Below are 13,918 nucleotides of genomic sequence, written 5' to 3' on the forward strand. Positions count from 1 at the left end.
TAATTCTTGTGAAGATTACATCAAACTGATAACTAATATCAAACTGATGACTAACAACTCTTAAGCTGAACTGTAGCCATAATACGCTAGACAAAACAATGATGTAACCAGCTGTCTATGTGGGCCACTAGCACATGTTTATTGAGGACATTTGCAATTAATTAGAATACTGTTCATTCAGGCTGTAGTATTTCTGCTAAATTTTATAGGAAATTTCATCTTTCAAATCTTTTTGTTCACATAAAATGTTAGATGGGTGTAATTTAAAGTTACAAAATATCTCAATTTCTTATAGTACATTTATAAATATGCTCTTACTATGCTCACACAAAATTTCATCTTGTCTTTGTACGATCATCTATTAAGAATTAATTTCGTTAACTCTTGCTTGCTCAGATGTTCATTTCCTCTCTACGTTGCTTTTAAGTCTAGTCTAACATCGTTCTCAGTCTGGAAAGCTATTGCAAGATTGGTACTGCTAAAAATCGCCTAACTTTATTACAAATCTTGTGTATATAGCGAAAGGTGACATATTTATTTTCAATTCTCTCTTTAGGTTTTATGAGTGTAATGACTTGGTTGTTTGATTTTATGGACATCTACAAGTTCAATAAACATATGAATAACATATTTTTATGAGCAATTAACTTTCCCTCAGTCAATTCAATGAATTCACATACAAATACATTTGTATAGAGATCTGTAACATCAAGGGAAAGAAAGTTGGGTCTGTCAGGGATGAATATGTAGTTTGTTCTTATTATCTAATGTCACTTCTGACTATGGTATAAAATTGACAACTAGTCTTAATGGAATGTCTCTGTTCTCAATATTAGGTTGAGCCCTAAGTTTAGGTCCCACAGGTTTCATAATAATACAACATTTATACTACTAATTATTACACAAGAGATTTTTAAACAAAGACACAATTACATCCTTGAAATCTCGATGTTGTATCATATATTTTGGAAATACTGTTATAACTAAAGAATTGCATCATTTTCTTAACATAACCTTTGAAAGTCACAATAACTTTATTATCTTTTAATACTATCTCTTCATGGTCATCAAGTGTCTCTTAAGTTGTTTGTATTAGTAACCTTTCACGCTTTGTAGATGTATTATTGATACGCTTTTTATTTCCTTACATGTAATTATCAGGTACCCTTACCTCCTCATTTGTCATTCATTCTTCTCAGCTTTGACGCACTCAATTGGTCAATAGCTATTATCGTGTGTGCTGTCAGCCATTTTATGCATCTCTCGACTGGTTTATTATTTAGATTAAATTTTAAACTTTTCTAAAAGACATTTTCATCATTAGAATACGCTGCATCTGTGACGTTAACTACCTTGTCATAAAACTGAAATTTAGTAGCAATGTGATCATTATGTGGGCTGTTCTGTTTGAAAATATCTCTCAGTCTTTTTTACTATGTTGATTTCTGATAATCTGCATCTCATAAATGACGCAATCTTCAACAACATTGATGATTTCATTGCGAGTTTTAAAATGAAACAACTGTGTTAATTGGAAATGTGCCACATAAGAGAGTCCAGTTGATGAAGCTAACCTCTTATGTCTCTCTTTTAGTTCGTCTTTGACCCATTTATTTCGTTACACTCTTTCACTTTGTTAAAAAAAAGACATAGACTGCACTCTTAAAAGTTATCGTTATTGACATGTCCAAGTTTTATTCCATATAACTCGGACGAAAATCATTTGTGGAATTTTATCCATGTTTCCTTTCTTGTGTTGCTTTAGAAGTATTCATAAATTATTCTGTGTATCTGACTAAAATTAGTAGAAATTGTGTTTCTTATCCCGACGTTAGAAACAATTTTAGGCGATATTTCTTTCGTTACTTACTCTGTGATGACGGATTTGTGACGTTATACGATTTGAGAAACGAATTTGCATTATAAAATTAGCACTCTCAGCATTTGCAGTCACTTACAAAGAAATGTATTGGGGATATTACCTGCAGGAACGTTTTGAATTATGTTACTACTGTCATTACTTACGCAAAATATATATCTGTTTTAGACTACAGGTAGATTGATTGTAGTTACATGTTAAAAAACTTATATTGAAACCGTTACCGTATTCCTGAGTGGTATTCAGATCCAGAAAAATAAAAAAGTCTCAACATCGTCTTTCTGAATTAAACTAGAACATTAGTCGACTTACATCTATTGGTGTGTCTTTACTAGATGGTGGCTGGTCTGTAGATAGCGTTAACAGTTGTTCAATGTCCCTGCTTTCTATTTTTTTGCATCATCAGTCTTCTGACAGGTTTGATGCGGCCCACCACGAATTCCTCTCCTGTGCCAACCTCTTCATCTCAGAGTAGCAGTTGCAACCTACGTCTTTACTTATTTGCTAGATGTATTCCAATCTCTGTCTTCCTCTACAGTTTTTGCCCTCTACAGCTTCCTCTAGTACCATGGAAGTCATTTTGTGATGTTTTAACAGATGTCCCATCACCCTGTCCCTTCTCATTGTCAGTGTTTTCCATATATTCTTTTCCTCTCCAGTTCTCTGCAGAACCTCGTTCCTTACCTTATCAGTCCAGGTACCACATGTCAAATGCTTCGATTCTCTTCTGTTTCGGTTTGCCACAGTCCATGTTTCACTACCATACATTGCTGTGCTAGAAATGTACATTCTCAGAAATTTCTTCCTCAAATTATGGCCTATGTTTGATACTAGTAGACTTCTCTTGGCTATATATGCAAGTTTTGCCATTGCTAGTCTGTCTTTGATGTCCTTGCTCCATCCGCTTTTGGTTCTTTTGCTGCCTAGGTAGCAGAAATACTTTACTTCATCTACTTTGTGACCATCAATCCTGATATTAATTTTCTCGCTGTTCTCGTTTCTGCTACTTCTTATTACTTTCGCCTTCCTTCGATTTAATCTCGGTCCACATTATGTTCTCATTAGACTGTTCATTACATTCAGCAGATTATCTGATTCTTCTTCACTTTCACTCAGGACACCAATGTCATCAGCGATTCGTATCATTGATACCCTTTCACCTTGAATTTTGATTCCACTCCTGAACTTTTATTTTATTTCCATCATTGCTTCTTCAATGTACAGATTGAACAGTAGGTCCAAAAGACTACATCCCTGTCTTACACCTGCTACATCCTGAATGGGAGCCACTGCTTGGGACAATCAGGTCAGGTAGCTGCCGTATGTGACTGAGTGACACTACGCTCAGAATCAAATTGTAGAGCGACCTCTTAGCAGTACTTCAAGTATCTCATATGAGGCTAACACAAAATGTTTCTTGTCTTGCCAATGAAATTCTCTGTTAATAACTTTCACTGTTTTTGCATCATGCCCTCTTTCCCTTTGCTGAAAGAAGAACACATTCACCACGAAGTTTTCATCTGTGACTAGTGTTTAATTTACTACTCCCTGCACAGAGAGGCAAAGAGTAACAGACAGGTGCAATGAAAAAGACAGCTAAATATTTAAGCTCACGGACAGAAAAGTCCTTTGTCCAAAATAGAAGACACTCACATAGATTCACACAAGCACAACTCACACATACGTGGTGATTCCCGCCAGGCCATTTGGCCCGACTGTGGAGTGCGACTGTATCTGACCACATGCTGTCGCAGTCACAGTCATTGGCTCGGCAACACTGCCTGGAGACACTTTCCTTATGTGTGTGAGTTGTACCTGTGTGAATCTGTGTGTGTGTTTTCTACTTTGGAAGAAGGGCTTTTTCCAGAAGCTTAAGTGTTTGGATGTCTTGTTTCATTGTGCCTGTCCTCAACCCAACGCCTGCTCATTGTGTTGTTATTTCATTCTGGATTCTCCATTGTTTACTATTTAATTTAGAGCTATGTGTTCCTCATTGAGGCATAAATTTTACTGGATCCCTTTTTACTGGTGATTCTGCTGAACTATTATCGCTGACCCCATAAGGCAACAGTATACTCAGTACCTCTTCAGTCTACCTGAACATATAATGGAGCCTAAGGTCCCTCCTGAAATGTCATTGTGTGGTGAAAAGCTTTTTCTGTCTTCATATCAACTGGGATCGCCTCAGACTGAAATATTAGAAGTTACGGTTTTTTGTCATAGCGAAGGTATCTTTGTTGATGCTATACGTTGCCATAAAGATAAATTATGGATGAGCAGAACGAATTCATTGAGGAACAAATTAACTTTTTATTTTGAAGCAAATAGCACAAAACGTTAGTACTTTAATTTTGAGACTTACATGGTTTTTAGACTTTAAAAAACGCTTTTTATTATGTGAGAATAGTCAAACCATGGACAGAAAAGTAAAATGTGGGGTGCGTGACATGACGACCTGACTCCAAAATGTACAGTTAGCAATCAGAAGACTTGGCGCAGAGGAAGAAGATATACAAGATCGAAACACCTGGAGGGACATCCTGAGGAGGTAAATTAAGATCTTATTTAAAGGATGTAATACACTACTGGCCATTAAAATTGCTACACCAAGAAGAAATGCAGATGATAAACGGGTATTCATTGGACAAATATATTATACTAGAACTGACATACACTCCTGGAAATTGAAATAAGAACACCGTGAATTCATTGTCCCAGGATGGGGAAACTTTATTGACACATTCCTGGGGTCAGATACATCACATGATCACACTGACAGAACCACAGGCACATAGACACAGGCAACAGAGCATGCACAATGTCGGCACTAGTACAGTGTATATCCACCTTTCGCAGCAATGCAGGCTGCTATTCTCCCATGGAGACGATCGTAGAGATGCTGGATGTAGTCCTGTGGAACGGCTTGCCATGCCATTTCCACCTGGCGCCTCAGTTGGACCAGCGTTCGTGCTGGACGTGCAGACCGCGTGAGACGACGCTTCATCCAGTCCCAAACATGCTCAATGGGGGACAGATCCGGAGATCTTGCTGGCCAGGGTAGTTTACTTACACCTTCTAGAGCACGTTGGGTGGTTCGGGATACATGCGGACGTGCATTGTCCTGTTGGAACAGCAAGTTCCCTTGCCGGTCTAGGAATGGTAGAACGATGGGTTCGATGACGGTTTGGATGTACCGTGCACTATTCAGTGTCCCCTCGACGATCACCAGTGGTGTACGGCCAGTGTAGGAGATCGCTCCCCACACCATGATGCCGGGTGTTGGCCCTGTGTGCCTCGGTCGTATGCAGTCCTGATTGTGGCGCTCATCTGCACGGTGCCAAACACGCATACGACCATCATTGGCACCAAGGCAGAAGCGACTCTCATCGCTGAAGACGACACGTCTCCATTCGTCCCTCCATTCACGCCTGTCGCGACACCACTGGAGGCGGGCTGCACGATGTTGGGGCGTGAGCGGAAGACGGCCTAACGGTGTGCGGGACCGTAGCCCAGCTTCATGGAGACGGTTGCGAATGGTCCTCGCCGATACCCCAGGAGCAACAGTGTCCCTAATTTGCTGGGAAGTGGCGGTGCGGTCCCCTACGGCACTGCGTAGGATCCTACGGTCTTGGCGTGCATCCGTGCGTCGCTGCGGTCCGGTCCCAGGTCGACGGGCACGTGCACCTTCCGCCGACCACTGGCGACAACATCGATGTACTGTGGAGACCTCACGCCCCACGTGTTGAGCAATTCGGCGGTACGTCCACCCGGCCTCCCGCATGCCCACTATACGCCCTCGCTCAAAGTCCGTCAACTGCACATACGGTTCACGTCCACGCTGTCGCGGCATGCTACCAGTGTTAAAGACTGCGATGGAGCTCCGTATGCCACGGCAAACTGGCTGACACTGACGGCGGCGGTGCACAAATGCTGCGCAGCTAGCGCCATTCGACGGCCAACACCGCGGTTCCTGGTGTGTCCGCTGTGCCGTGCGTGTGATCATTGCTTGTACAGCCCTCTCGCAGTGTCCGGAGCAAGTATGGTGGGTCTGACACACCGGTGTCAATGTGTTCTTTTTTCCATTTCCAGGAGTGTATGATTACATTTTCACGCAATTTGCGTGCATAGATCCTGAGAAATCAGTACCCAGAACAACCACCTCTGGCCGTAATAACGGCCTTGATACGCCTGGGCATTGAGTCAAACAGAGATTGGATGGCGTGTACAGGTACAGCAGCCCATGCAGCTTCAACATGATACTACAGTTCATCAAGAGTGACTGGCGTATTGGGACGACGTATTCAAATGGTGAGAGATCTGGATAATGTGCTGGCCAGGGCAGCAGTCGAACATTTTCTGTATCCAGAAAGGCCCGTTCAGTACCTGCAACATGCGGTCGGGCATTATCCTGCTGAAATGTAGGGTTTCGCAGGGATCGAATGAAGGATAGAGCCATGGGTCGTAATGCATATTCTGTTCTCAAAAAGTTTTGACCCACCAATAGTTACTCTAGTGATACGAAAGCTGTATTTTCTTTCCTCAAGTCGCCTGTAAGAATCATCTACATTCATCTCTCTATGCACGATGGCCCATGTAATGTGGACACCCGTTATACACGACCTGATAAAAAGTGAAACATCCAGAAGACATGGTTGCATGTCACTGGAACTTCGCACGCACATTCCATCAGCGGGTATGTAAATTCCCCGTGACAGTCAGCGAAGCCACCAGACTACATTAGTGTAGTTCGTGGTTAGTGATGTTACCAGGCGTGGCAGGGCATGTAAGAAGTGTAAACAACATCAGCTGTTGAGTGATTGATGTGAAGGACATGGAGGTGTTGCATACACATGAGAGACAGGCTTATCAGCACATGAAAGTTTTAATGGGGCCTCACTGTACGTCTCCATTTAGCCAGTTGGTCGAATCTCGCAATATCCGGGTTTTGCAGGGATCCAGATGTGATAACGCCCCGACATTAGACTACACGGGAACGTGAGGGACAGGCAGGCTCGTCGTCAAAATTTCAGTCGAACACGAGGGATAATCGCCGTGTGGTGTTCACCAGGTACGTCGTTGGACTTCACGTGTGCGCCAGCCATCCGAGAACAAGGCTTGGACTCCCTGCAGTATTCTGTGTCATTGCACATCATTGGTTCGTTGGTCTTAGACAACCAGCAGCCGGACTAGGGAAATATCATCCCGTTCATAGGCTGCCATGAACACCACAATACAAGCGGCTGCGTTTGGAATGGTGCCCTGACTAGGAAGCACGAACTGGTTATGAAACGCGTCTCACTGTGTTCAGCAATGAATGATGGTTCTGAATGGTTCGAATGGCTCTGAGCACTATGGGACTTCTTCTTTGGTCATCAGTCCCCTAGAACTTAGAACTACTTAAACCTAACTAACCTAAGGACATCACACACATCCATGCCCGAGACAGGATTCGAACCTGCGACCGTAGCGGTCTCGCAGTTCCAGGCTGGCGAGTCATGGTTCTCCACTACCTTCAGATGCGCATCATCGATGAGTATGGCGGAGGGGTCCCATTCTTCCAGTGATCTGGAGAGGCACAGCATACCCATGTTATCATGGTATTGCGGTATATAACATCAGGTGAGAGCTGATAGATATTGAGAGAACTCTGATGGCACAATGGTACGTCGCTGACATGTTAGACATCTTATATCGTCACGTGTCATGTAATAGTATCGTGGTGCCGACTTTCAACAGGACAATGCTCGTGTACACAATGCACGTGTCTCTATCGACTGTCTGCATGACGTTGAGGTACTCCTGTGACCAGCCAGTCCCCAGATCCCTTTCCAGTAGAACACGTTGGGCCCAACTCATGTATCACCTATGTATCAGCGCCGGCATCCTCAGTTACAGCAATTGTGGACCAGCTTTCCTCAGGAGAGGATACAAGAGCTTACGACACACTACTTAATCCAATCAGTCCATGTCCAGGCCAGAGGAGGTGCAACGTCATAGCGATGAGTGGGCTCATGCTACAGTGTATGTAAAATGACTCGGTATTCCATGCACAGGAATGAGATCACTTATCATCTCATTTCGTTTCCTGCTGTCAGTTCTGGGTGCTTAGCCGTTTCATAACTTTCTTATGCTGCTACTGAGATAAAGACGGCACGCCAAGGTGTTTACCAAAATTATAATGTTTGTAATCATATGGGTGCCCTTCTAAGACAAGACAGTATTGTCAGACCTTCTTACTTGCCTGTGTCCATTACACGCGTTTCAAGAGCACTTTATGCACTAGGTAGGTCGCGAAAGACAAAAATGTTCTCAACCCTACTTACTGCACAAAACATATAGATTTTTCAGATAAAATAAATGGATGTTCGGTAGTAAAATAACTTTTTTATTCTGAGACGACGAAGGAGTCAAATAATTGAACAGTTAATGACACAAATTACATTTTCTGGGTCTTCCTGTGTTTGTGATTCACAGCTTTTAGAAGTTGAATTTCACTGTTTCTTGTTTTGCTATATTTACATAACATGTGTGATACAGAGCCAAAAATTACAAAGATTGATAAGGGCATCCTATAAGCTATACACATTTACTTACTAATTATTTTTTGTAGGTGAATTTGAGGAGCCATGTGTTAGTCTTGTGGTGCGTTTAATTTTTGGTGGCAATGGTGGTGGTGGTGGTGGAGGCTTTGACGATGCTGCTGCTGATGATGATGGTTATGTTGATGATAATGATGAAAATTGAAGGGAGAAGTTGAAACGTAGAGCCAACACATACTCTTTTCGAATATTACAACGGGATTCAGCAAGGTCAACATCTCTTGTCGATGAACGGACCATCTGTAACATGTGGCCTACCTTTGGCCTTTGTCGGCGATACGGTAGTGTTTCTGTGAGGAGGAGTCTTGCTTGAACGTGGAGCTGGGTTTTCCACTAATCCTCCTGGATGGTCTGTGAGTGGAGCCTAAAAGGCGGATTTTAATAGCGAAAAATTTCCCCATGGCGAACGTTGTTGAAAGTGTTCTTAGTATCTTGCCAAAAGGTGCAATTTACAGAAGTGCTATTCGGGCAAACATGGACTGAGCACTTAAACTGCCTGCATGTGGCCACCGAATCTCGAATCTGATTCGCCAGAAGGACTGTAGATTAAACAGTTTCTAGAGAGGTTGTAGATTCGTGAAATAGAGCAGTCGATTGTCATCACTCGTGGGGTTGATGTTGCAAGTCGTGCGCCCTCCGGGACGGAGTTTGGTTTTAATGTAGCTATCACTTCGGAGTCCTGGAGTGAGGTATCATCAGTGATCAACTAGATTACTTTTACGCTACGTTGAAACTGCGTACCCATGAGAGGTATATCGAATTCTGCTTTAACGCTTCCTGCTTTTGTCGGTGAGTGTTGTGAGTCAGAGACGGGGCTTTGGTCGCTAAAGTGTGGCCTCAGGGCTGAGCGTGGGCCTTTAGCTAAGCGGAGCTGGTGTTAGGTAAAAGTGACGGATTTGTCTGGTTTTAATTGATACCAGTAAACTTAATTCGTTCGTGTATAAAAATAACTGAGGTCTTATATGTTTCTTTCCCTACTGAGTTTGAATATATTCTGGTTTGTTGATGTGTTTATCGGCAGCAATTGCTAATAGCCACTTGATGGTAGTGTATTAAACTGTTAGCGGGATTCTTATTCCAGTCCAGACCTTGGAATCCTTTCTGAAAATAGTTGTATAGCTATAGGGCTGTCGTTACTGTCTTTTGGTGTGTGAGGTTTACCCTGTCTCGCTGACTAAAGCAAGGCTGGAGACCCTTACTTACAGTAAGTGGTAATGTAACACAGCATACAGTTACTTCATATCCGCCAATAAATGTTTCCGCCGGCAGCTGTGGCCGAGGGGTTCTAGGAACCACGCGGCTGCTACGGTCGCAGGTTCGAATCCTACCTCTGGCATGGATGTGTGTGATGTCCTTAGGTTAGTGAGGTTTAAGTAGTTGTAAGTTCTAGGGGGACTGATGACCTCAGATGTTAAGTCCTATAGTGCTCAGGGCCATTTGAATAAACGTTTCCAATTAAATCCGTGGAGCACTGCGCCAGGGCATTGATCTCGCTCGCTGCACATCGGTAGGAGAATAGATTCTGGTCGTGGCGGCACGTGTGACCTCACGTGACGCCACGGAAGCTTCGAGGACGGCACTTTTCACATCGTCTGTAGTATCATACGTCCGAACTGCGGAAAGGATTGAAATGTAAGTCAGGGCATTTGTACAAAGTCTGGTGGTTAGAAATTTCGAATGACTACTACTCCCACCGTTGCACTAAGGGTTCATTCTGGGCATCAAAATACCGATTTTTTTAAAGTTTTTTTGTTTTTTCTTTTATGCAATAAGTGTATAGAATATTATATCAAAACCACAAGTTGATACGTGAAGTAGGAATAAAAAGATATGCGTCATTTAGTTTGGGTGCCCAAGGGCTCGGTGCGACGCGCCGGAGAGCAAATGCGAATGTGGGCACGCTTAGCACTCTCGGTGAAATATGTGATGGTATACATGAATATGAGTCGGTATGGGTCATCTGGCAGTTTGCTCCAAAACACATCAACTGTGCCTGGTGAACCACTGAAATATTATCCTTTATGGCAGCTTAGAGTTTCAGTGAAGGTTTCACCTCCATTTTGAAAGTTCTGCAAATCGTGTGATTCGAAGGTGGAGACCACGGAGAAACATTTGCGATCGATCGCAACAATAATCGCCTGCAGGACGCTCACTGCCGCGCCCTACACGAGATCCGCGAAGCTTAAAATGGTTCAAATGGCTCTGAGCACTATGGGAAATAACATCTGTGGTCATCAGTCCCCTAGAATTACTTAAACCTAACTAACGTAAGGACATCACACACATCCGTGCCCCAGGCAGAATTCGAACCTGCGACCGTAACAGTCGCGCGGTTCCAAACTGAAGCGCCTAGAACCGCTCGGCCACCGCGGCCGGCTCCCGTGAAGCGCTGGCGGCCAGGTACCATGTGAAAACTGTGGAGCAGGAGGATTTAGAGGTCGTGGAAGGACTCGTGTACGCTTCTGGGACAGTATAATAGTGTGAGTATGAAAATTTTTACACAGATATGCTTTTAATCTGATTGAAACACTTTTCTTTTCTATTTAAGTGCTTATTTGTCGGTTCAGTGCTACTCAAGAGGAAGGAACCGATTGTGAGCCCACCGTACCAGATTCCGTGTCAATGTGGCAAGTCGTATATTGGTCAGACGATGCGTACCGTCGAGGATCGATGCCGTGAACACCAGAGGCACACTCGTCTGATGTATCCGAGCAAGTCGGCGGTCGCTGAACATTGTTTGTCGGAAAATCACGCCATGGAATACGACCACACGAGGATTCTGGTACAGACGTCGAGATACTGGGACAGCGTTGTTAGAGAGGCCATCGACCTCATAAACCGTGACTGTGGCTATAATCTTAGCAAGGCCTGGGAACCAGCGTTCGGGTTAATCAAGAGTAAATCGAGCAAACGTATAGTTGTGACGACCACGGCGGACAGAGCCATCACTCCGACGTCATCTCAGACGCCGTCGCAATCTGTTCCACCGCGCGACCGTGGCGCGGGGCGTGGACGGCGGAGGGAGCGCGCCGCGGGCGGAGGGTATTTAAATCGGCCGCCGCCGCGACCGAACCCAGTTCCCTCTGAGCAGCCATAGCGTACGGATCTCCGTGCCGGCACGTTCACAGGAGCTCAGTCCGTCAGTTCACCCGATGATGGCGACATGTATGATCGCCGAAATATTGTGCCCGTTGGACACTATAGACCGGCAGCACACCCGTGGATATTTTGACTATCAAATACGCCGGGAGAAACTCAAGAATCACAACTGCTCCAAATAATTTTCAGAGAATGCGTTTAGCACAATTTTGGATGATGTTTTATGCATACCTCCGGAATTAAGCATGTACTTTCGCCAACATATCGAGGGTAAATTAAAGTCACCACCAGCTATAGTTGTGTGAGTCGGGTACGTGTTTGAAATTAAACTCAAGTTTTCTTTGGACGTTTCAGCAATTATATCATCTGTGTTGGGAGGTCGGTAAAGGGATACAATTATTGTTTTATTCTGGTTGCCAAGAATAGCCTCTGGCCATACTCACTCACAGGAACTATTTACTTCAATTTCGCTACAAGATAAATTACTTCTAATAGCAACAAATACGCCACCGCCAACTGTGTTTAGCCTATCCTTTCTGAACACCGTTAGGTATTTCGCAAAAATTTCGTCTCAACATACATCCGGCTTTCGGTGCATAAAACGATTTGTGAATAAGTGCTTTCTATTAGCGCTTGGAGGTCTCGTACTTTCCCAACACAGCTACGACAGTTTACAACTGCTGTATCGATGGTTCCTGGATCTACGTTCTTCATGTGTTCGACCTGCACCCTTTGAGACTGAAGCCCTTTTCGTGTTTCCCCTAGACCCTCTAAACTAAGAAACGTCCCAGTTCACGTCACTCAGCCCCTGCTACCCGTGTAGCCGCCTCCTGCGTGTAATGGACTCCTGACCTATTCAGGGGAACCCGAAACTCAAATATCCTATGACGCAAGTCGAGAAATCGGCAGACTACACGGTCGCAGAACCGTCTGAGCGTCTGATTCGGACCCTCCACTCGGCTCTGTACCAGAGGTCGGCAATCGGTACCGTCGACTATGCTGGAAATGATGAGCAACTTTAACTGCTCGAATGCAGGCTTACTGATTGAATTTCTTACAAAAATCAGAAAATATTGCCCAAGAATCAATAAATAATATTGTAAAAAGATTTAAGTTGATTACTTCATTAGCTCCTTTAAAAAAATCGCCAAAGCATCTTATTCTATAGGCTGACAGAGGAGAATAAACCCTTCATTGCTAGCCGAGTCTAGCGGCACCACACAACGGGATGTCAGCAACGTTGATTATGCCGGCGTTTAGAAACTAGACCACTGATCAAGTGAAATAACATTCTGAATTAGAACACAGACGCCAGAGAATGGTCATCTGGCAATTTTAATGATCAGCATTCAACTGGTACGTCGTTAATATTTAACTGTAATGGCAAACTACTTCAATCTATTATGAAACTTCCTGGCAGATTAAAACTGTGTGCCGGACCGAGACTCGAACTCTGGACCTTTGCCTTTCGCGGGCAAATGCTCTTCCATTCGCTCATTCTACTTCAATCTATGTAAAAAATACATAACGAAGATCAGAACATGTAGATCTGTTGAATAAGGATACCATTAATAAGATGTTGTTAGAATGAGTTTTGTAGTTTCATTTCCCAGTGTTTTACTAACCTCGTTTCTTTTTCCTCAGCCTGATGACAAATTGTTAATAATTCGAAGTTGGTGATGTTTCCATTTGAGTGAGTAGGCTTGAAAAAAAAATTAGCCTTTTCTACATGGCGTTTTGACTGAAGCCTTAGCTAGTGAAAACAGAACTTTAATGGCTGATGGCTCTCTGCTGCAGGGACAGACTGCGAGGCGCGCCTGAGTCGGTAGGCAGCCTGCAGGACATCCTGACGCAGGCGCAGCAGCCGCGCCAGCAGCAGCAGCAGCAGCAGCAGCAGCAGACGCAGCACCAGTCACGGAGCAGAGCGGAGGCGTGGACGCAGTCACCGGTAAGCTGCTCTGGCCCATCTTTATCATCACGTAAAGTACGATGACGTACACTGCGTTTGAAACACCCTGTAATTCAGCACACATGCATCTCAGTGGCAGCAGACACTGCCACCTAGAAAACCTTTAACTACAGGCCTTCGTGGATGCAGGTGTCCTAGTAATAATTACTCTATGGACAGAAGGCTGTGCCGACGACGATATACGTGGGTGTATCTACAGATATCCGCACATAAAATAACTTCGTGATTCATAGCTGCAGGACAATGTCAGCTGTTGGTTTCACGTCTGTTAATGGGTCTCCATACATGAAAAAATTTCAAGCTATACATTTAATAGCTTTTAATTTTAAACTTTAGGCCACTTACAACAGTCTGGACAACTCACTTTGAGGC

General features: G+C 43.8%; 1 protein-coding gene across 1 annotated transcript in view; it reads left to right on the forward strand.

The window, feature by feature from the left end:
• The window catches only part of LOC124795927 (DENN domain-containing protein 4B-like), a 34,986-nt gene that overhangs the window by 6,596 nt on the left and 14,472 nt on the right, over positions 1-13,918 (forward strand). Inside the window, exon 2 of the mRNA XM_047260008.1 lies at positions 13,375-13,525. Coding sequence (XP_047115964.1) covers positions 13,375-13,525 — 151 coding nt within the window. The remainder of the gene's footprint in view (positions 1-13,374; positions 13,526-13,918) is intronic.

Source organism: Schistocerca piceifrons, chromosome 4, assembly GCF_021461385.2.
Source record: "Schistocerca piceifrons isolate TAMUIC-IGC-003096 chromosome 4, iqSchPice1.1, whole genome shotgun sequence".
Classification (NCBI taxonomy): Eukaryota; Metazoa; Arthropoda; class Insecta; order Orthoptera; family Acrididae; genus Schistocerca; species Schistocerca piceifrons.